At 42.5% G+C, this 24,431-nt stretch overlaps 1 protein-coding gene across 1 annotated transcript in view; it reads left to right on the forward strand.

The window, feature by feature from the left end:
* LOC135548635 (G protein-coupled receptor kinase 6-like) overlaps positions 1-16,876 on the forward strand; it is a 58,070-nt gene extending 41,194 nt beyond the window's left edge. The window contains exons 14-16 of the mRNA XM_064978438.1: positions 9,109-9,246; positions 9,682-9,816; positions 10,140-16,876. Coding sequence (XP_064834510.1) covers positions 9,109-9,246; positions 9,682-9,816; positions 10,140-10,190 — 324 coding nt within the window. The 3' untranslated portion in view covers positions 10,191-16,876. The remainder of the gene's footprint in view (positions 1-9,108; positions 9,247-9,681; positions 9,817-10,139) is intronic.
* Positions 16,877-24,431: the final 7,555 nt, after the last annotated feature.

Genomic DNA, 24,431 nt, shown 5'->3' on the forward strand with positions numbered 1-24,431 from the left:
GTATTACAGACTCGAGCAGGGAGGTTGAAAATGTCAGTGAAGACACTTGCCAGTTGGTCAGCGCATGCTCGCAGTACACGTCCTGGTTGCCCTGCGTCCTTGTGAATTTTGACCTGTACAAAGGTCTTTCTCACATCGGCTGCGGAGAGTGTGATCACACAGTCTTCCGGGAACAGCTGGTGCTCTCATGCATGGTTCAGTGTTATTTGCCTCGAAGCGAGCATAGAGGTAGTTTAGCTCGTCTGGTAGGCTCTCGTCACTGGGCAGCTCTCGGCTGTGTTTCCCTTTGTAGTCTAATGGTTTACAAGCCCTGCCACATCCGACGAGCATCAGAGCTGGTGTAGTACGATTCAATCTTAGTCCTGTATTGCCGCTTTGCCTGTTTGATGGTTCATCAGCGGGCATAGCAGGATTTCTTATAAGGTTCCAGGTTAGAACCCCCTCCTTGAAAGCGGCAGCTCTCGCCTTTAGCTCAGTGCAGATGTTGCCTGTAATCCATAGTTTCTGGTTGGGGTATGTACGTACAGGCACTGGGGATGACGTCATCGATGCACTTGTTGATGAAGCCAATGACTGATGTGGTGTACTCCTCAATGCCATCGGAGGAATCCCAGAACATATTCCTGTCTGTGCTAGCAAAACAGTCGTGTAGCTTAGCATCTGCTTCATCTGACCTTTTTTTTATTGATCTAGTCACTGCTATAATTCTTGCTTGTAAGCAGGAATCAGGAGGATAGAATTATGGTCAGATTTGCCAAATTGCAAATGTATGCGTCTCTGTGTGTGGAGTAAATGTGGTCCAGAGTTTGTTTTCCTTCTGGTTGCACATTTAACATGCTGATAGAAATTTGATAAGACTGATTTAAGTTTCCCTGCATTAAAGTCCCCCGCCACTAGGAGCTCTGCCTCTGGGTGATCATTTTCCTTTTTACTCATGGCGGAATACAGCTCTTTGAGTGCGGTCTTAGTGCCAGGATCAGTCTCTGGTGGTATGTAGAGAGCTACGAAAAATACAGAAACTCTATGTAGATAGTGTGGTCTACAGCTTATAATGAGATGCTCTACCTCATGTGAGAAAAACATTGAGACTTCCTTAGATATTGTGCATCAGCTGTTATTTACATCGTCTGCCACCCCTTGTTTTACCAGATGCCGCTGTTCTATCCTGCCGATACAACGTATAACCAGCCAGCTGTATGTTGATAATGTTGTTGTTCAGCCATGACTCCGTGAAGCATAAGATTTTGCAGTTTAATGTCCCTTTTTCACATAGGTCATCGATTTTATTTTCCAAAGATAGCACGTTTGCTAGCAGGATGAAAGGCAGTGAGGGTTTATTCAATCGCCTATGAATTCTTAGAAGGCAGCCCGCCCTCCGGACCCTTTTTCTCTGCCTTCTCTTCATACAAATGACAGGGATCTGAGCCTGTTCCCGGGAAAGCGGTATGTCATTCAAATCATAATGCTGGTAGTTCTGGTGAGTTACCACCACTCTCATATCCACTAGTTCTTCCCGGCTGTATGTAAGGGAATACTCCCATGAAATGGACAAAAATGAATGGGAACTTATTGGCACCGTACGAAGCATATACACGATGTACAATACCACTCAAATGGACGTCGTATCATTCAAAAACGTATTGCAAATGCCAAGTGTCACACCGCAAAAGTCCAATAGATGGCGGGCGCGCTCCACGGTAAATTTTCATATTGCAAATGCACGTCAAGACCAAAGGGTAAAATCTTGAGATTTTTTTTTTCAAAAACTTATCACCCTCTTAATTAAAGTGCTTTCTGGACCATTTTTCGAAATTCTTTCGATTTTTTATTTTTTATTTGGTCAATTATACATGTATAAGAACTGTATGAACATACTTTGTCATATTTCTTTTAATTGTCCATAAGACAGATGTTTTGTCCATTTGCTATATGATTTCATAGGAAGTCAAAAGTCTGTGAACCATTGCCAAATGCCATAAATGTTCAAATGCAATAGGAAAGTATTGAAAGTGCCAAATCAGGATGTTATGTCCATTTGCCATGTACGATCATAGGAAGTCGGTTTACAAACCCAAAGGTCAGTGAACCATGTCCAAATGGCATGTATACTGCCCAAATGATATATAGCACTATGTTAAGCCTTGAATCAACATAGATGGTCTAATTGTCATGTATGATGAGGGAGCAGTGGGACTGTTTGTTTATGATTTTTTTTTTTTTTAACCTCCAAAATGACCAGGGGCACCCCCTTTTGGATGGGCACAGGTGGGGTGTGCTCCCTACCCAACCGTAGACCCCCTCCCTAAAGGCATTAAAAAAAAGTTTAAAAATGTGCTCCTGGTAACCCATTCCAATCACCAGGCGCACGGCTGTCCATTTGCAATGTTTCATTGGGCATTTACCATCACGAATTTGACATGCTCAAAAATACTGCAGGAATGCGAAATTGACTGGCGCGATGAACTCGGGATGGCCGGGCAGTGATTATGGTTTCTCTCCATCGCTTGTTGGTGTTGATTTCAGACTGTCAATTTGGTGAAAATCTTTACGTTAAGAATTGACTGATTTACACGGGGTTGAATGCAGTGTTTTCACAATATGCAGGTTGGGTATATCAAAACACCTTCAGGGTAAATTTAACCACTTCCGGTTGCTCCAGGAAGCTTAGAATCAACACAGGTAGAGCTCATAGTGGCCTGATGAATTGTCATCGAAGACTGGTTCATACGACATTCATAACCCACATAGGCTTCTGGTTGAATTTAGGGGAGCAGGCAATGTATTCCTATGGGGAGAGATGGCATTGTAATCTGTGAGATGAAAAAACCCTGTTTTCACTGTTAAGGGTTAATGCCACACTGTCAAGGTTAGGCTTGCACAGATCGGGAGGACCTTAGGAACATTCCTGTGGTTGAATTGTGCTTCTAACCCTAACGGTTATCCCGCTGTCACCCAAAAGCACCTGAAATTTAGAGCCAGGCTTCATTATGGGCCTACTGAGCTACGGTCAAGCGGGGCATCTCATTGAACTCAGCACAGACGAGAGATTATGGTAATGCCATTGTAGCCTCTGTGTGTCTTTAAGCCCTTCACTGTGTTACTCCATCCTTGCTGTTTTGTGTTTGTGTGTGAGAGCTTTTCTTTGACATCTGTTGGAAGAAATGACTGATTTACAGTTCATGAGGGTTGCCTAATCACACACATGAAGTTTTGAAAAGATCTGACCTTTTTAACCCTTCGAAACAGCCCCTATGACCCCAATTTAAGGCACTTCCGGTTGACACAGGAAGCTGAAAGTGAACACATATCCTCTTTGGGGTAGGCTCTTACAGAATTTTGAGTTTTAGGTCTATGTTAACTGACTGATTTACAGAGGGTTGAATGAGTGTGTGATTTCAGAAAATCACAGAAATCTCGCAGAGCTCCGAAACCCACCTTAACGGATTTGTCTGAACACGCCAAACTGGATCTAACTTTTTTGGGGGTGGAAACACTTTTTTTAGCATCACCAATTGTACATTGTACGATTTCTCTTAAATTACGATAGATAAATGGCTGCTTCTTTTTTTCCTGACACCGTTGGTTCATGTACTTTGACGTGAAGCAGTCAAATTAGCGCTCTATTTTAATTTGACCTTTAATCCCAGACAAATGGCCTTAACTCAAAAAGCCTTGAGTCCTCAACGCCATCTTTTTCGGGGCTAACAGCCCATTAGTCCAAACCTATGCTCACCAAGTTTCGTCTTCGAGGTCTTTTCAGTTTAGGAGAAATAGCCATGTCGTGATTGGGGATGTTTTGTACATTTGATTCCATTCGCCATCTGGCGGAAAAATTACCAAAATTTAAAAAAAGTATTAAACGGAAACCGAAGGTCCGAGACTTCGTTCGATTACTTCCCGGAAGATCTGGCCCCGGTGCACGGCCTGCTGCAGTCGGCGAATTTTACAAACATTCGCGGACGTCTAGTAAGGGACCGTACATTTGCAATATGGAGTTTCTCATCGATCATACAGCAAATCTCAAAAAGCGCCCTTTATGTATGTAATATGACACATTTCCTGAGCTAATAATGTAAAAAATAGTACATAAGAAAACAAAATACTGCAAAGTCTCCTAAGATCTAGTCACGATGCTGCCATCTCCGTCAACGCCATCAGTCTCTCCAAAGCAGTGTTATTCAAAGTCAGGGTTTGCGACAGGAGAACTGCTTTGGGGTCAGCAAAATTTCAACTACAAAAGAATGTTAAGAAAACAGATTATTGTATGGGAATATATAAACGTTTTTGAGAAAGCTAATTTAAAACATGCAATTTTGTTGAGTAAATGTATTTTATTTGATTCTTTTCATTTTGATAAGAGATCAAAATGATCTGAATTTAAGCTTGTTGATATAAAAATGGAAAATTTACAGATTTTTAAGGTTGTCATTTAGATTTTGGGTGTGGTGGGGTTGCAAGAAATGGGGTCCCCAGAAAGTAATACTACAAAAAAACAAGGCCTAAATACAAAGCCTTATGTTAGGGGCAAATCCAACACATCACTGCCTCTTTATTTTCAAGCATGACTGTGGCTGCATCATGATATGGGTATGCTTGTCGTCGGCAAAGACTGGGGAATGTTTCGGGGTAAAAATAAAATCCTAGTGGAAAACCTGTATTAGTTAACAACATAGCTCAAGCAGTAGGAAGCTGTCTCATCCATTTATATGCATATGATAGTCTTAATAAACACAGCTGGCCCCTCCCCGGATTTTGTGTTAAACGCTCTTAAACAAAGCTTTCTTAGTTTCCAACAAGCTTTCTCTGCCCTCCAAAACAAAGGTAATGTGGTTTGGTCAGAAGAATACCCTTCTCCCCACTGGTGAGATTACTACCTCTGAGGGTTTAGAGCTTGAGGTAGTCACCTCATACAGGTACTTGGGACTATGGCTAGATGGTATACTGTCCTTTTCTCATCACATATCAAAGCTTAAAACTAGATTTGGTTTCCTCTATCGTAATCGCTCCTCTTTAAACCCAGCGGCCAAACTAACCCTGATTCAGATGACCATCCTACACATGCTAGATTATGGAGACGTAATTTATAGATCAGCAGGTAAGGGTGCTCTCGAGTGGCTAGATGTTCTTTACTATTCGGCCATCAGATTTGCCACCAATGCTTCTATACTACTCTGTAAACTGGTCATCTCTGTATACCTGTCGCAAGACCCATTGGTTGATGCTTATTTATAAAAAACATTATGCCTCACTCCCCCCAATCTGAGATATCTACTGCAGCCCTCATCCTCCACATACAACACCCGTTCTGCCAGTCACGTTCTGTTAAAGGTCCCCAAAGTACACACATCCCTGGGCCACTCTTCTTTTCAGTTCGCCTCAGCTAACGACTGGAAAGAGCTGCAAAAAACACTCAAACTGGACCGCTTTCATCTACATCTTTTCATTCGAAGACTCAATCATGGACACTCTTACTGACCGTTGTGGCTGCTTCGCGTGATGTATTGTTGTCTCTACTTTCTTTCCCTTTGTGTTGTTGTCTGTACCCAATGTTTGTACCATGTGTTGTGCTGCTACGGTGTTGTGCTGCTGCCGTGTTGTGTTGTTGTCATGTGTTGCTGCCATGCTATGTTGTCGTCTTAGGTCTCTCTTTATGTAGTGTTGTGGTGTTTCTCTTGTCGTGATGTGTTTTTGTCCTATATTTGTATTTAATATTTGTAATCCCAGCCCCCGTCCCCACAGGAGACCTTTTGGTAGGCCGTCATTGTAAATAAGAACTTGTTCTTAACAGACTTGCCTAGTTAAATAAAGTTTTTTTTTTAAACAGCTGTATTCCAGACACTGGGAGAGAAATTCACATTTCAGTGGGAGAATAACCAACAACACAAAACCAACTGTGCACTGAAGTTACTTACCAATAAGACTCTGAATGTTCCTGAGTGGCTAAGTTAGTTTTGACTTAAATCTGCTTGAAAATAGCTGTCTAGCCATGACCCCTAACACCTTGACAGAGCTTGAAAAATAATAGGTATATTGCAGGTGTGCAAAGCTCTTAGACTTACCCAAGAAGACTCACAGCTGTAATCACTGCCAATGGTGTTTCTAGCATGTTACTCAGGGGGGTGAATACTTATCTAATCACTGTACATGACTAAAATTATGTGGACACCTGCTTGTCGAAAACATCTCATTCCAAAATCTTGGGCATTAATATAGAGTTGGTCCCCCCTTTGCTGCTATAACAGCCTCCACTCTTCTGGGAAGGCTTTCCACTAGATGTTGGAACACTGCTGTGGGGATTTGCTTCCATTCAGCCACAAGAGCATTAGTGAGGTTGGGCTATTAGGCCTGGCTCGCATCTGGCATTCCAATTCATCCCAAAGGTGTTCGATGGGGTTGAGATCAGGGCTCTGTGCAGGCTAGTCAAATCAAATCAAATTTTATTGGTCAAATACACATGGTTAGCAGATGTCATTGCGAGTGTAGTGAAATGCTTATGCTTCTAGATCTGACAGTGCAGCAGTATCTAACAATTCCACAACAAAACCTAATACATACAATCTGGTAAAGGAATGGTATAAGAATATATAAGTATTAAATATATGGATGAGCAGTGACAGAGCAGCTAAGATGCAATAGATGGTAAAGAATAGATAGTGAAGGATACGTTATATACATATGAGATGAGTAATGCAAGATATGTAAACTTTTTTAAAGTGGCATTGAAGTGACTAGTGTTCCGTTTATTAAAGTGGCCAATGATATCAAGTCTGTAGGTAGGCTGCCTCTGTGCTGGTGGTGTCTGTTTTAACAAACTGATGGCCTTGAGATTGAAAAAACGCTTCTATCTCTTTCCCAGCTTTGATGCACCTGTACTGACCTCACCTTCTGGATGGAAGTGGGGTGAACAGGCAGTGGCTCGGGTGGTTATTGTCCTTGGATCTTTTTTGCCTTCCTGTGACATTGGGTGTTGTCGGTGTCCTGGAGGGCAGGTAGCTTGCCCCTGGTGATGCGTTGTGCACACCACTCTCTGGAGAGTCTTGTGGTTGTGGGCGTTGCCGTACCAGGTGGTGATACAGCCCGACAGGATGCTCTCAATTGTGCATCTGTAAAAGTGAGTGAGGGTTTTTGGTGACAAGCCACATTTTTTAAGCCTCCTGAGGTTGAAGAGGCGCTGTTGAGCCTTCTTCACCACACTGTCTGTGTGCGTGGACCATTTCAGTTTGTCTGTGATATGAACACTGAGGAACTTAACTTTCCACCTTCTCTACTGCTGTCATGTTGATGTGGATAGGGGGGTGCTCCCTTTGCTGTTTCCTGAAGTCCACAATCATCTCTTGTTTTGCTGACATTGAGTGAGTGGTTATTTTCCTGACACCACACTCCGAGGGCCCTCACCTCCTCCCTGTAGGCCGTCTTGTCGTTGTTGGTAATAAAGCCTACCACTGTTGTGCCGTCTGCAAACTTGTTGATTGTGTTGGAGGTGTGCATGGCCACGCAGTCATGGGTGAACAGGGAGTACAGGAGGGGGCTGAGAACGCACCCTTGTGGGGCCCCAGTGTTGAGGATCAGCGGAGTGGAGATGTTGTTTCCTACCTTCACCACCTGGGGGCGGCCCATCAGAAAGTCCAGGACCCAGTTGCACAGGACAGGATCGAGACCCAGGGTCTCAAGCTTAATGATGAGCTTGGAGGGTACTATGGTGTTGAATGCTGAGCTGTAGTCAATGAACAGCATTCTTACATAGGGTATTCCTCTTGTCCAGATGGGATAGGGCAGTGTGCAGTGGGATTACATCGTCTGTGGACCTATTGGGGTGGTAAGCAAATTTAAGTGGGTCTAGGGTGACAGGTCGGGTGGATGTGATATGATCCTTGACTAGTCTCTCAAAGCACTTCATGATGACAAGTGAGTGCTACAGGGCGATATTTAGTTCAGTTACCTTTGCTTTCTTGGTAACAGGAACAACGGTGGCCGTCTTGAAGCATGTAGGGACAGCAGACTGGGATAGGGATTGATTGAATATGTCCGTATAAACACACCAGCCAGCTGGTCTGCGCCTGCTCTGAGGACGCGGCTAGGGATGTCAAGTTCTTCCACACATTCTTGACAAACCATTTCTGTATGGACCTTGCATTTGTGCACGGGGGCATTGTCATGCTGAAACAGGAAAGGGCCTTGCCAAGTTGGAAGCATAGAATCGTCTAGAATGTCATTGTATGCTGTAGGGTTAAGATTTCCCTTCATTGGAACTAAGGGGCATAGCCCAAACCATTATTCCTCCTCCACCAAACTATGCATTCGGGCAGGTAGCGTTCTCCTGGCATCACTCCAGAGAACGCATTTCAACTTCTCCAGAGTCCAGTGGCTGCGAGCTTTGCACCACTCCAGCCAACACTTGGCAATGCGCATGGTGATCTTAGGCTTGTGTGCAGCTGCTCGGCTATGGAAACCCATTTTATGAATCTCCCGACAAACATTTATTGTGCTGAAGTTGCTTCCAGAGGTGGTTTGGAACTCGGTGGTGAGTGTTGCAACTCAGGACAGATTATTTTTACACACTTCAGCGGTCTCTTTCTGTGAGCTTGTGTGGCCTACCATTTCGCGGCTGAGCTGTTGTTGCTCCTAGACATTTCCACTTCACAATAACAGCACTTACAGTTAACCGGGGCAGCTCTTGCAGGGCAGAAATTTGATGAACTGACTTGTTGGAAAGGTGACGGTGTCACATTGAAAGTCACTGAGCTCTTCAGTAAGGCCATTCTACTGCCAATGTATGTCTAAGGAGATTGCGTGGGTTGTGCTCGATTTTATACATCTGTCAGCAATGGGTGTGGCTGAAATAGCCAAATCCGCTAAATTGAAGCGGTGTCCACATACTTTTGTATATTAGTGTTGTATTTTTCATTAGTCTTTAAAAAAAATCTTCCAGAGTATACAGAGTATTTTGTGTAGATTGACAAAAAAAATGTTAATTCAGTGGAGATTCATACTTATGATACCCACTGTATATACCATGTGACATTAATACCCTCAAGAGTAATTAAGGCATTGTCAGAGCACAAATGTACAGTGCATACAGTAGACATACAATGTTGTTTGCTTCCCCAGCCCCAGGCCATTTACTGTAAGGACGTACTGGACATCGAGCAGTTCTCCACGGTCAAGGGGGTGGAGTTGGAGCCCAAAGATGACTCCTTCTACTGTAAAGTGTCCACAGGCAGCGTGTCCATCCCCTGGCAGATGGAGGTCAGAGGTCACACACGCATGCACCAAAAGGAAAAATGACTGCCGTGGTTTGATTTGGCATCAGCCTGTTTTAAAACACTTTTAGTTATTTAATTATCAGCTATGTCAGACAAAGAAACTGGGCAAATCAGCTCTATTTTTAAATGCTTTCACTTCCCTGTCCTATCAAGATGGCCTTCACCTTTATCATACTAATGTGCTGGTCAGTGGCCTGGCAAAAAAACACTTGGGTTCTACCCCAAACAGCACCATATTCCCTATGTAGTCCACTACTTTTGACCAGGGCTCATAAGGCTCTGGTCAAAATTAGTGCACAATGTAGGGAATAGGGTGCCATTTGGTACGCATCTCAAAGTCCCCTTTACCCTGATATGCCCCTTTTATCAAACGATTTTAGGTTTATGTTGCGATCAATGTTGTTTCTTCTGTTTCCAGATGATCGAGTCTGAGTGCTTTCAGGAGCTCAATGTGTTTCACACAGACGGGACAGTTCCCCCAGACCTGGACTGGAGAGGACAGCCCTCGCCACCACCTAAACAAGGGCTGCTGCAGAGGCTCTTTGGGAGACAGGTGAGCTCCTCGACCTTATTAAACAGAAAGCCTCAGTATTGTTTGTCATTGACTCTCCATGTTTTTGGCTGTAAGTGTATGTATTCTTATTGACGACTGGGATTCTTTTATAAACCAGAATACACCCATTTTAGCATTTATGTACTACATAACCCACCATGCACCCACCGTGTAAGATCTCACACCGAGCAGTACGGGTACTGTAGTACATCATGCTCCTGAAGCATACATATTGGTGTCCTGTCTATCTATGCTCCAATGTTTTCCTCATTAACTTCTTATTGGGCCTCCTGATGAATCTGTTCTGTATCACCCCCTGTCAGGACTGTTGTGGGAACTGCAGCGACAGTGACGAGGAGCCCACCAGGCTGTGACTGAGCTCCCTCCAACCAATCACACCAAGGATCTCATTTGTTTACAAATTTTGCACATTTGTATCTTTAAGATAGTTCTATATAAATATTGGAATGTATATTTTCAGTATATAGCCATAAAGTCCATGTCATTTAAATGTGATCATTATTCAGAACCCATCATAGGAGGCAACAACAGGTAAGCCTAAAACTGCTGTGGTCACCCCCCCCCCCCCAAATCTGTTGATAGTGTAGCTTTTCTTTCTCTTTTAAAAAAGTGTCGACCGTGCTCGGACTGCTAAGTGTTTCTGAATGGGGGATGAATGAAAAGTGTACGTCCACAACTATTTTTATATTTATATTTTATTTGTATTTACGTCATGTAATTCTAGGCAATCAAATTAGGAATGTTGTGTGAACTGTAGGCTTAAAGGAAATGGGAGACGAAGGTGAACTTTTGGTATGAGGTGATACATTATGTACATTCTAGGGTTCAATCTAGAGACACTTGATATAAACCAAATGGATAGGACTAAACACTGCATATGTAAGTCCAAACAAGTGTATAATTTGTGACACTCGCGTCCGAAGTGTGTCTTCCAATGAATCTGAGTTTAGGTAGAAAGCATGTTAGTTCCCAACCATATTATGAGCTAGAGAAGTGAATTAACAAACAAAAAAAACTGCATTGTAATACAGTAATTCAGTTGTAAGAAATGACCATTTTCGTAAGACGTGGATAGCCGAGAATGGCCTGGAGTTTCCTCTACCATGACATCCTCTAGATGGCTACACGTTTGTCACGGAGCACTTGAGTTTAATTAAGCGATGCACTTATGACCAAACCGGTTTGTTTTCATCCTCCAAATATTTTTTATGGTTAATTCCTTCCCATTCAAGGTTCCTTTGATAGTTTATGGTACTCTATAATTACAATATTTTATCAAATCTAACAAAGCTGCCTGTCTAGGTTGAGACCATGCTGCGTCTCTCTCTCCCTCCCTCTGCTGTACCTCATGTGTTCCTCTGCATCGTGTAACTCAGTGGGATTCTCCTTGTAAATGTGGGACTATAATTGGACTGAGGGACTGAGCTCCCTGACAGACTATGGGACTATGGTATCACCCTCTGAACCCTCCTTACCAGAGACTCTATCAGACTGAGGAAGAAGGTTCAAAGGGGAGGGGTCACCGAGAGGTCAAACCATCTCAATGTAAAGCTCAGCACTCCGACGGAAATTGGAAGAGACTCAAACTCCTCCTACCATCCCCGTCTCTCATTATCAAATCATGTTATCGTATGTGATTCTCAAATTAACTTGCCTACATTCCAGTCTATACCGTACTGTACAGTGTAAAGTTATGCTACTTTTGTTTATTTTGCAATGTTTTTTTTACCGGTGTAAAGTTACAACAACAATAACAGTTCCACCATGAAACTAGAATAGGACTGAAAGTAAGATGAGTATGATTTCTCTTGACAATGTGCTCCTGAGCCAAGCTTACACACTGAGAGGGAGGGGCTTCTGTCTGTCTGTCTCTGCATCCATGAAACACCTCTGACACTTTCTTTTTGCAATGCACTGACGTTTTTTGTGTGTGCACGCATGTGTCACCATAACCACTAGACTCTGTACCCACTTGGCACAAACTGGTTAAGTCAACGTATTGTGACGTGGAAAATACATTGGATTTGAAAAAAGTAATCAACTGTTGTAATTTCAACCACAGGAATATATCATAACCAATTTTCTAAATATGTTGAATTTATACCTTTGAAACAACATCAGATCTTCAACGTAATATCTGTAGGGGGGGGGGGGGGTGTTCTACTAAGCTAACATATGGAATTGTTTTAAGTTCGCTAAATGATCCATCATTTGACTATTTGATTTGGAATTTTAGGACCCCTGTAGGTATCCCCCCTTGATTTTGGCCTTCACCACTATAGCGCATTGAGTAACGCATTCATACGTGGGAAAACAGGAATAAGGAATAAGGTTTTGATGTGTCTGTCCTATTTATAGGAGATATAAGAAAGCTCAGGAAATATTTTTGTTTTTTGAACACACATTTAACCCCTATTATTGTTGGCACAAAACTACCTCCAACCTTCCGTTCACTTTTTTAAACTGGTACTGGGTTACATTCAGACCGGTCCCGTGACACTTGTGGGGATCATAGAGCAAAACCAGTGTGTTCTTTAGTTTCATCTTTCCATAGAGTTGTTATATTCGTTAGTAAGCCAAACCGTTCAGACGTTTTTGTAAGAAGACAGATTTTTGAGATGTGTCCTGGTCTGACAAACAACACCGTCGCTCTGCCATTTTCTACTGCAGAGCGGGAGGCAGACATAGGCGGATAGAGATGCAAAAAAACAGAAACTGATGGATTTTTGTTTGTTAATTAGATTGACGCACTTAAGGATTTTTTCTACCAAGCCCTGCTAAACTTTGATATTTGTCATCAATTGTTACTAATGTGCTATTGTGAGAATGATTGTTGATATATTCACCGTTGTTATCAAAGTCAAGGTAGGTTTAACAGAGCAAATGAAATATGACCATATATCATCAATGATGATATTTAGGCCTATATAGCGTTTCTAAAGTCATCAACCGCTATTGTTTCAATTCAACACATGATTCAAGCTTTGGTTGATTTCAAATGGAATCTACAAGTTAGTAAAATATAAAGTTGGATTCATGTCTCCATCTCAACCAAAAATGTAAGTTAAACAATGACTAAATTAAATCAAACTGTATTTAAAGTGCATTTAATGTTTCCTCTGATTTAGCCCTATTAATTCAAATTGTAAGTATACATTTGTAGACAAACTGGAATTAAAGCCAGATAGTGGCACGGATGAAACTATCTAAGGACAAATCTCATTCATGTCTATTTTTGGTTGCTTTGACAACCAAGCACAATTAAATATTTTTGAAATACAGTAAATATCCTATTAACTTGTCGATCTGTTAACAAAGTAATTGTGTGATTCAGGTCTCCATGTCAACAGAAAATAGAAGTTAGAGAATAGATTTAAGCCAGTGGCTCCGATATAGAACTATACAAGCAGCAGATATTTCCTTTAAATGTTTAGTTGTTTGCATTGTCGACCAAACAATTCTATTTCTTTTGTAATAGAGTAAATAGATTAAAGTTAAGGCTCTTACAAACTAATGTAACACTATTTATTCAACTTTAAAATGAGTATCACATCCCTGGCCACATTTTGAGGTTACTGTAACAACAAATGTCTTATGTAATCATAAAAAGTGTGCATGTTCAAGATAGCATGCAAATGTCGTAGGTCTGTGGAGATTTTCTTGCCTGGCTACCCAAACCCTTTGCTCCAGCCAAACGCTACGCCATGCCCACAAACGTTAGTTTATTTCAATGAGAGTGGACCTGAGTACCTCCCTGACGATTTCTAGAATTCTCAACGTTGAGCAAAGTGGGTACCCACGTAGGCAAGAACTGGTTAAATCAATGTTGTTTCCGCTTGATGTTGAATTAACGTGGAAAACTGAGTGGATTTTTCACCCAACTTTTATTCTAAATCCAATGACATGGTGAGATTTTGTGTGGAATTCACATTAGTTGACAACTCAACCAAATGTAACTCAAAACTAGATGTTGAACTGATGTTTGTGCCCAGTGGGTAAGGTACTGCTCATGAGTGAACATGCTACTGTACTAAAGGGAGTTCTCTGAACGTTCTCTGAATGTCAGGAGGTTGTCTAAATCTCAGTTAGTTTCCCAAGCCCAACAGGAGAGCACTAAGCAACAGGTTTTGGCAGTGGGGATGAGAACAGATACTTAATTTTTACCTCAGTAAAGAATGACGTAGTTAATACAGTAGAGTACCAACAATTAAAGCACTGAAAAGGATGAATATAACATAAGTCAAAGTACAATATACACTACATGGCCATAAGTATGTGGACACCCCTTCAAATTAGTTGATTCGGCTATTTCAACAACACCCAATGCTGACAAGTGTATAAAATCGAGCACACGGCCATGCAATCTCCATAAATAAACATTGGCTTTAGAATGGCCCATACTACTGAGAGCTCAGTGAAATTGCCGGGCACCGTCATAGGATGTTACCTTTCCAACTAGTCAGTGAGGACATTTTTCTGCCCTGCTAGAGCTGCCCCGGTCAACTGTAAGTGCTGTTATTGTGGAAAGCCGCGAAGTGGTAGGCCACACAAGCTCACAGAATGGGACCACCAAGTGCTGGAGCTCACAGCGCGTAAAAATCATCTGTCCTCGGTTGCAACGCTCACTACTCAGTTCCAAACTGCCTCTGGAAGCAACGTCAGCACAATAACTGTTTGTCGGGAGCTTCATGAAATGGGTTTCCATCTGGCAGTCTGACGGACGAACCTGGGCTTGCCGGATGCCAGGAGAACGCTACCTGCCCGAATGCATAGTGCCAACTGTAAAGTTTGGTGGAGGAATAATGGTCTGGGGCTGTTTTTCATGGTTCGGGCTAGGCCCCCTAGTTCCAGTGAAGGGAAATCTCAACGCTACAGCATATTCTACATGATTCTATGCTTCCAACTTTGTGGTAACGGTTTGGGGAAGGCCCTTTCCTGTTTCAGCATGACAATGCCCCTGTGCAGAAAGCGAGGTCCATAAAGAAATGGTTTGTCAAGATCGGTGTGGAAGAACTGACTGACTGGCCTGCACAGAGCCCTGACATCAAACACCTTTGGACTGAATTGGAACGCCGACTGCGAGCCGGGCCAAATCATTCAACATCTTGTGGCTGAAGGGAAGCAAGTCTCCTCAGCAATGTTCCATCATCTAGTGTAAAGCCTTCCCAGAAGAGTGTAGGCTGTTATAGCTGCAAAGGGGGGGACCAACTCCATATTAATTCCCATGATTTTGGAATGAGATGTTCGACGAGCAGGTGTCCACATATTCTTGGCCATGTAATGGATGCGCACAATAATGGGTCAAAACTAATGAAGCGCTTGTCTTGTATTGAGTCATGGTCTGAGCTGTTTCCTATGTGAAAAGGCTATTATCTGCTAGCGCTGGATAATGAAGTCAGGGTCATGTGTCACACACGTTACAGTACATTGACTTTAAGGGTTCAGGGACGTTTGCTTACCCTTTTAATATTTATCTGTTGCTTTTGTTATTTTATGTTGCGCTCTTAACTCTTGTTTTTATAGCTTTTACTGTGAGTCTAAACTGTAACGCTAGGCTATGCTAATGCTAGGCATTCAAAATGGCCATGTCCTTATTAAGGTGCTTCCTTACATTATCTACCTGTACATCCGCATTTTATTTCAGTATTTATTTTTTGGCCATGTGCTTAAAGTTTTTACCTTACACTGTTGGTTTCAGTTCAAATATTCAGTTTTTTGTTGTTGCCATACTCTTCACATTTTGCCAACTATGTTCAGACTGCACTAAGCCCTCACAATTAGGAGGTACGCTTTGTTACAGTTCACGGGGAGAGAATTGACAAGTGTATGAGGTGAAAAAAATGTATCTGAAATTATATTGTGTCCAATGTCCATTATCCTTTTAAATACCATATTAAACCAAGCACTAGTCTTCATTGTCTGATTAATTGTAGCTGAATCCATGTCACATTTGTTTCAACGTTGCATTGTAATGCAGCTCTGCTTTGGCGTTCCGTGTGATATCTCTCGGACCTCTGGAAGGTTGGAGACTTCATTCATGTAACCATCTTCTGTTTCTCAATTGCCTTCCCACCCTGTCCTCTGCTAGTCATACTGTGTGTGTGTCTCTAGAGACCATTAGATCTGTTGTCCTACTGTGTTAACATGCCAAATGGAAGCTACCGAGATGATGATTGATGAAAGGAGTCGATAATGATGATAATCAAATAAAAACGTATTGGTCGTGTACAGAGATGTGAAATGCTGATGTTACTAGCTCCAATAGTGCAGTAAAATGTCTAGCAAATACAATACTAATGGAAAAAGTATAAAAATAAATGTCAGGACGAGTCCAATTAACAATCCAAAGTAGATAGTGAGCAGTGTCAGAATCCAGAATATAAATATGAATATGTGGTGTGTGTATAGACAGTTTATAATTTTGAAAATAAAATGGTATGTACAGTATTAGGTATATTAGGATGAGCTATGTCGAGAATATATTATATACATAGTGAGTAAACAACAGTATATGAATTGACCAGTGTTCAATGTCTCTCTGTACATGGTGCATTAGTATCACCATGCAGAGTACCTGGCAGGTAGACGGCTAGTAATGGCTGTTCAACAGTCTGATGGTCTTGTGATAGAAGCTGTTTCTCATTGTCTCGGTCCTGGCTCTGATGCACCTGTACCTTCTCTGTCTGCTAGATGGTAGCAGAGTGAACAGACCGTGGCTCGTGTGGCTGAGGTCCCTAATGATCTTCTTGGCCTTCCTTTGACACCAAGTGCCATAAATGTCCTGGAGGTGATGATCATGAGGATATGTAAATGTGCCATGTGCTTGCTACGCATCACTAATGTGTTTGTTTGAGCTCTTTTGGTTCTCTCGCTCTCCTCTGAAATCAACTCATACTGTCTGACTCTGACCCGTCTCCATAGGTGCCTGTGAAACTTTATTAGTCATGGCTAGTCAAACTGGACCTCCATGTAACATGAGTTGGAATATAATTGTTTTGCATAAGTATTTTACTTCAATAAAACATTTTCTGTAGCTTTGGCTTGTCTCTTGTAATTCTTGCAAACAGAGATTTATGACAGTTTGAAATGTCATGAAGATAGGAGGAGCCAGGAGAATATAGATGAGACTAACAGGTGGGATTCGTACCTGGTAGCTCAAGAATCAAAATTAAGTCAACCAGTAGACTAAAGAGAAATCCCCTGGTCCAAGGGGGAACTATTTGGCTTGTGCGTTTCAGGCAGAGCTAGCAATCACAGTGATTTTAAATAATTTCCGCTACACCTGCATTCCTTTAGGTATTTGATTTTCCACTCAGTGGGTGTCTCACATCAAAACCATCATCCCCGAAACACTAGACCCACTCCAATTTGCATACCACCCCAACAGATCCACAGATGACAAAAGGAACACCTATGTGAGAATGCTGTTCATTGACTACAGCTCAGCGTTCAACACCATAGTGCCCACAAAGCTCATCGCTAAGCTAAGGACCCAAGGACTAAACAACTCCCTCTGCAACTGGATCCTGGACTTCCTGATGGGCTGCCCCCAGGTGGTAAGGGTAGATAACACATCTGCCACGCTGATCCTCAAGGGTGCGTGCTTAGTCCCCTCCTGTATTCCCTGTTCACCCACGCCTGTGTGGCTAAGCACAACTCCAACACCATCCCTCAACATGAGCAAGACAAAGGAGATGATCGTGGACTACAGGAAAAGGAGGGCCGAACACGCCCTGATTCACATTGACGGGGCTGTAATGGAGAGGGTTGAGAGTTTCAAGTTCCATCACCAACAAACTATCATGGTTCAAACCCACCAAGAAAGTCATGAAGGGGGTGAACAGGGAACACGCCTTTTCCCCCTCAGGAGACTGAAAAGATTTGGCATGGGTCCACAGATCCTCAAAATGTTCTACACCTGCACCATCGAATGCATCCTGACCAGTTGCATCACGTCCTGGTACAGCAACTGCTCAGCATCCGACCGTAAGGCGCTACAGAGGGTAGTGCGTACGGCCCAGTATTTCACTGGACCTATATACTAGGCGATGTCAGAGGAAGGCCCAAAGAATTGTCAGACTCCAGTCATCGAAGTCCTAGACCATTCTCTCTGCTACCGCACAGCAAGTCTAAGTCCAAAAGGCTCCTTAACAGCTTTTAACCCCAAGCCATAAGACTGCTGAACAATTCATCAAATGCCCCGCCCCCTTTGTTTTTTCACTGCTCCAACTCACTGTTAGTTATCTATGCATAGTCACTTTACCCCTACCTACATGTACAAATTACCTCGACTAACCTGTATCCCCCACACATTGACTCAGTACCTGTACCCCCTGTATATAGCCTCATTATTGATATTTTACTTGAGTTTATTTAGTAAATATTTTCTTAACCAACAATGCAGTTAAGAAAATTGAGTTAAGTCGTTGATAAGTAAGCATTTCACGGTAAGGTCTACAACTGTTGTATTCGGCGCATGTGACACATTTTTGGTGCAGCAGATGCATCACCTGACATTATAACAGTCTGACTGCTCACATGTTGGTAACCACCATCCATTTGAACTTTTCCCCCCGTAGGCTCGTGATGTGTAGCACCCACAGCACTGCATATCCCCTGTCCTCTGTTCTACCAGAGAGCCTCTGTCTCCAGCACTTATTGTCACCATACAGAGCTGATACAGTCTATCCTACTCTCCAAACCATAATCTATGCCTCTCCCTCCCTCACATCTCTCTTTCCTCTCACTCCTCACTAGCCTCCCCTCTGTTGCCTGGCAACTCTCTTTAAGAGGAATTTTAAATAAATAAATAATGCTGCAAATAGACTTGTTTTTTTATATTGAAAGGAGGCACAGGGTGCTCAGTGCAGACTGTCTTTATGGCATGAATGTATCATCAGGGTGTTGCATGCTTCAGGAGGGAGGGAGAGAGAGAGGGTGCTTAGACAACACAATGTTTTTCTATTTTTCTCACCCAGTCGTGGATCACCAAGGACGTTGAATGTATTGTTCTTACGTGGACATTAGCTGATTGGGAGTGTGCTATTTGGCGCCCCTCTTTCATTCATTCTCTCAGAGCCTCCCTCTTTTCATCACTCTAAAAGTCTCCTGTAGCATGTAACACCAGGACCCCCTCTCCCCTCTTCCCACCCACTGATGGCTTATGTTTGAAGGCGGTCAGTTACTGATTAGAACAGGTGACTACCATGATGTAGAGCACAGAAAACACATGTTTAGGCTCAGCTACTGTCCCTTCAGGTATAGAGAGTGTTGCTACCTTAACAATTTTACAGCATTTGAACAATGCTGGTACAACACAAATTTTACAAAAAATAATTTATTTAATCACATAGATCTGGATCACCTGTGTCTGGCTTAGCACCTTTAATTAAAATGTTCAGGTACTTTTTGTCATCATAGAAGAGTGCAGTATGTGGATCTTAGAACGGTCTTTTCAAGTATAATAGAGCCGGAGGGGATGGCTGCTGTTTTACGAGTTCCTAAACAACTGCTATTTTATTTTCTCGCATTGTTTGTAACTCATTTTGTACATAATGTTGCTGCTACTCAAAATGTTATGACCAAAAAGAGCTTCTGGACATCAGAACTGCAATTACTCACCTCGAACTGGATGAATATTTTTTGTGTTAAGGATATACTGCTTTGTCAAGACAAGGCCCAAATTCCTGTCATCGGCGCGTAGAAAATACAGAGAAAAAGGGGGAGGGAGGGAGGGATACCTTGTAAGAATTTGCCGATGAGTAGATAAACCACAAATACCCTCTGTATTATTGGCCAACTTGGAATCATTGGAAAACAAATGGGACGATCTACAATTAACACTATCCTACCAATGGGACATTAAAAACTAATATCTTATGTTTCACGAGAAGTGGCTGAACGACGACAATGATAATATATAGCTGGCTGGCTCCTTGGTGCATCGGCAGGACAGAGCAGCTCCGTCCGGTTAGACGAGGGGAGGGGGTGTGTCCCCATTTGGCAATAATTGCTGGTGAGCGATGTCTAATATTAAAGAGGTCTCAAGGTATTGCTTACCTGAGGTAGAATACCTCATGATAAACTGAAGACCACACTATCTACCAGGATAGTTCTCATCTATATTATTTGTAGACATGTATTTACCACCACAAACCGATGCAAGCACTAAGACCACACTCAACGAGCTGTATTAGGCCATAAGCAAACAAGAACATGGTCATCCAGAAGCGGCACTCCTAGTGGCTGAGGACTTGAATGCAGGCAAACTTAAATATGTTTTACCTCATTTCTACCAGCATGTCACATGTGCAAACAGAGGGGGGGGGGGGTGGAAACTCTAGACCACCTTTACTCCACACACAGAGATGCGTGCAAATCTGACCATAAATTTATCCTCCTGATTCCTGCTTACAAGCCAAAACTAAAGCAGGAAGTACCAGTGACTCGCTCAATATAGAAGTGGTCAGTTGACGCGATGCTACGCTACAGGACTGTTTTGATAGCACAAAGTGGAATATGTTTTGAGATTCATCCGATGGCATTGAGGAGTATACCACCTCAGTCACCGGCTTCATCAGTAAGTGCATCGACGACGTCGTCCCTACAGTGACCATACATACATATCCCAACCAGAAGCATTGGATTACAGGCAACATCCACACCAAGCTAACAGCTAGAGCTGCCGCTTTCAAGAAGCGGGACACTAATCCAGACGCTTATAAGAAATCCCGCTATGCCCTCAGACGAACCATGCCCTCAGACGAACCATCATGATGCTCGTCGGATGTGGCAGAAAAATATTATGGACTACAAAGGGAAACTCAGCTGTGAGCTGCCCAGTGATGCGAGCTTACCAGACGAGCTAAATGCCTTTTAAGCTCACTTCGAAGTAAGCAACACTGAAGCATGCAGATGTGCGCAAGACCTTTAAACCGATCAACTTTTACAAAGTCGCAGGGCCAGATGGATTACCAGATTGTGTACTCAAAGCATGAGTGGACCAACTGGCAATTGTCTTCACAACAACACAGCAATTGTCATGCTGCTCCTCAACAGTGAGGCCCCTCAGGGATGCGTGCTTAGTCCCCTCCTGTACTCCCTGTTCACCCACGACTGCGTGGCCAAGCACGACTTCTAGATCATCATTAAGTTTGCTGACGACACAACAGTGATAGGCCTGATCACCTACAACGATGAGCCAGCCTATAGGGAGGAGGTCAGAGACCAGGCAATGTGGTGCCAGGGCAACAACCTTTCCCTCAATGTGAGCAAGACAAAGGAGCTGATCGTGGACTATAGGAAAAGAGGGCCAAACACGCCCCCATGAACATCAATGGGTCTAAAATGGAGCGAGTCGAGAGTTTCAAGTTCCTTGGTGTCCACATCACCAACAAACTATCATGGTCCTAACACACCAAGATTTGGCATGGGTCCCCAGATCCTCAAAAAGTTATACAGCTGCACCATCGAGAGAATCCTGACCAATTGCATCGCTGCCTGGCATGGCAACTGCTTGTAAGGCACTACAGAGAGTATTGCGTATGGCCCGGTACATTACTGTGACCAAGCTTCCTGCCGTCTAGGACCTACAGTGGGGCAAAAAAGTATGTAGTCAGCCACCAATTGTGCAAGTTCTCCCACTTAAAAAGATGAGGCCTGTAATTTTCATCATAGGTACACTTCAACTATGACAGACAAAATGAGGGACAAAAATCCAGAAAACCACATTGTAGGATTTTTAATTCATTAATTTGCAAATTATGGTGGAAAATAAAGTATTTGGTCACCTACAAACAAGCAAGATTTCTGTCTCTCACAGACCTGTAACTTCTCCTTTAAGAGGCACCTCTGTCCTCCACTCGTTACCTGTATTAATGCCACCTGTTTGAACTTGTTATCAGTATAAAAGACACCTGTCCACAACCTCAAACAGTCACACTCCAAACTCCACTATGGCCAAGACCAAAGAGCTGTCAAAGAACACCAGAAACAAAATTGTAGACCTTCACCAGGCTGGGAAGACAATCTGCAATAGGTAAGCAGGACTCAAATCCTGCAGTGCCAGACGTGTCCCCCTGCTTAAGCCAGTACACGTCCAGGCCCGTCTGAAGTTTGCTAGAGAGCATTTGGATGATCCAGAAGAAGATTGGGAGAATGTCATATGGTCAGATGAAACCAAAATAGAACTTTTTGGTAAAAACTCAACTCATCGTGTTTGGAGGACAAAGAATGCTGAGTTGCATCCAAAGAACAGCATACCTACTGTGAAGCATGGGGTTGGAAACATCATGCTTTGGGGCTGTTTTTCTGCAAAGGGACCAGGATGACTGATCCGTGTAAAGGAAAGAATGAATGGGGCTATGTATCGTGAGATTTTGAGTAAAAACATCCTTCCATCAGCAAGGGCATTGAAGATGAAACGTGGCTGGGTCTTTCAGCATGACAATGATCCCAAACACACCGCCCGGGCAACAAAGGAGTGGCTTTGTAAGAAGCATTTCAAGGTCCTGGAGTGGCAGAGCCAGTCTCCAGATCTCAACTTCATAGAAAATCTTTGGAGAGAGTTGAAAGTCCGTGTTGCCCAGCAACAGCCCCAAAACATCATTGCTCTAGAGGAGATCTGCATGGAGGAATGGGCCCAAATACCAGCAACAGTGTGTGAAAACCTTGTGAAGACTTACAGAAAACGTTTGACCTCTGTCATTGCCAACAAAGGGTATATAACAAAGTATTGAGATAAACTTTTGTTATTGACTAAATACTTCTTTTCCACCATAATTTGCAAATAAATTCATTAAAAATCCTACAGTGATTTTCTGGATTTTTTTTTCTTCTCATTTTGTCTGTCATAGTTGAAGTGTACCTTTGATGAAAATTACAGGCCTCTCTCACTTTTTTAAGTGGGAGAACTAGTACAATTGGTGGCTGACTAAATACCTTTTTGCCCCACTGTATATACTAGGCGATGTCAGAGGAAGGCCCAAAAAATTGTCAAAGACTCCAGTCACCCAAGTCATAGACTGTCCTCTCTGCTACTGTACCGGCGCGCCTAGTCAAAGACCAAAAGGCTCCTTAACAGCTTCTACACCCAAGCCATAAGACTGCTGGACAATTAATTAAATGGCCACCCAGACTTTTTACATTGACTCCCCTTTGTTTATACACTTCTGCTACTCGCTGTTTATTATCTATGCATAATCACTTTACAAATTACCTCAACTAACCTGTACTCCCGCACATTGACTTGGTACCGGTACACCCTGTATATAGCCTCGTTCTTGTCAAGTAATTTTATTGTGTTACTTTTATTTTTTTACATTATTTTTTTACTTTAGTTTATTTAGTAAATATTTTCTTAACTCTACTTCCTGAACTTCATTGTTTGTTTTGGGTTTGTAAGTCAGCATTTCACAGTAAAACACCTGTTGTATTTGGTGCATGTGTCAAATAAAATGTGATTTGATACTCGGAAGTTCACAAGGTGAGAAAGACAGCTGTTTCCCTCCTCTCTGTATATTTGTATTAGCCAGAGATGATGCTATGCTGCCAACTCTCAGCTGGTTCATCAGCAAGGGCCATGGAGGAATTATAGCTTTATCTCCTCTCATTGGCTACAGGCATCACGCACACTGCATGTCTTGTGTCCCTGAGGTATTCTCTAATTACTGGAAAATTAGGACCTCACTTGAGTCCACTTCCAGAGAATACCTAAGAATGCCTCGAGGAGAGAGAGTGAGCGGGACCCGACGTAACGACACAATGCTTTTCATTGTGCCCCGGCCTGGCCTCCGTGATGCTGCTGTGTCACTGATGCTATCAATCTGAATTACACCTCCGTGTGCCACGTGTCACAGTCACACTGAGTCACAACAACCAATCACAATGGACAGAGTGACTTGAATGTCACTCCAGCGAGCACATGATATGCTCACGTCTCTGACTAGGAAAAAGTTACTGTTTTATGTGTTTTCAATGCTCTCACTCACAAGGTCACATTTTCCTGAGTCACACACATAATTATGACCAACCCCCATTCTCCTGTTCCCTATAGAACAACACTGGACATAACCAGTCAGGATTAGGTCACATCTCACACCCAGAACAGTTAACCCTTGCTGTGAAATAAAAATATCACTCTTCAATATTGAGGAAAGGGGTTTCCTTCACTGCATCTGACCACTGAGCCCACAGTGTAAGTCAATCTGTCAAAACACTATCCATAGGGAGGAGAGAGAGACCCACAAAGAATTTGAAAACTAATCCAATTTTGATAAAACTCCCATATCTATTGAGTGAAATACCAGTGTGCAAGATGAAAATTACAACCCATATTTATTTCCCCTTTTGTACTTTAACTATTTGCACATCATTACAACACTATATATAGACATATGACATTTGAAATGTCTTTATTCTTTTGGAAGTTTGGGAGTGTAAAGTTAACTTTAAACTTTTTTATTATTTAAAGTTTAATTTAAAAAAAATCTATTTCACTTGCTTTGGCAATGTAAACATATGTTTCCCATGCCAATAAAGCCCCTTCTATTGAGAGAGAATTATTATTTTGGATTAAATTAGATTTGTTTATTTCC

The sequence above is a fragment of the Oncorhynchus masou genome, chromosome 11 (assembly GCF_036934945.1).
Source record: "Oncorhynchus masou masou isolate Uvic2021 chromosome 11, UVic_Omas_1.1, whole genome shotgun sequence".
Classification (NCBI taxonomy): Eukaryota; Metazoa; Chordata; class Actinopteri; order Salmoniformes; family Salmonidae; genus Oncorhynchus; species Oncorhynchus masou.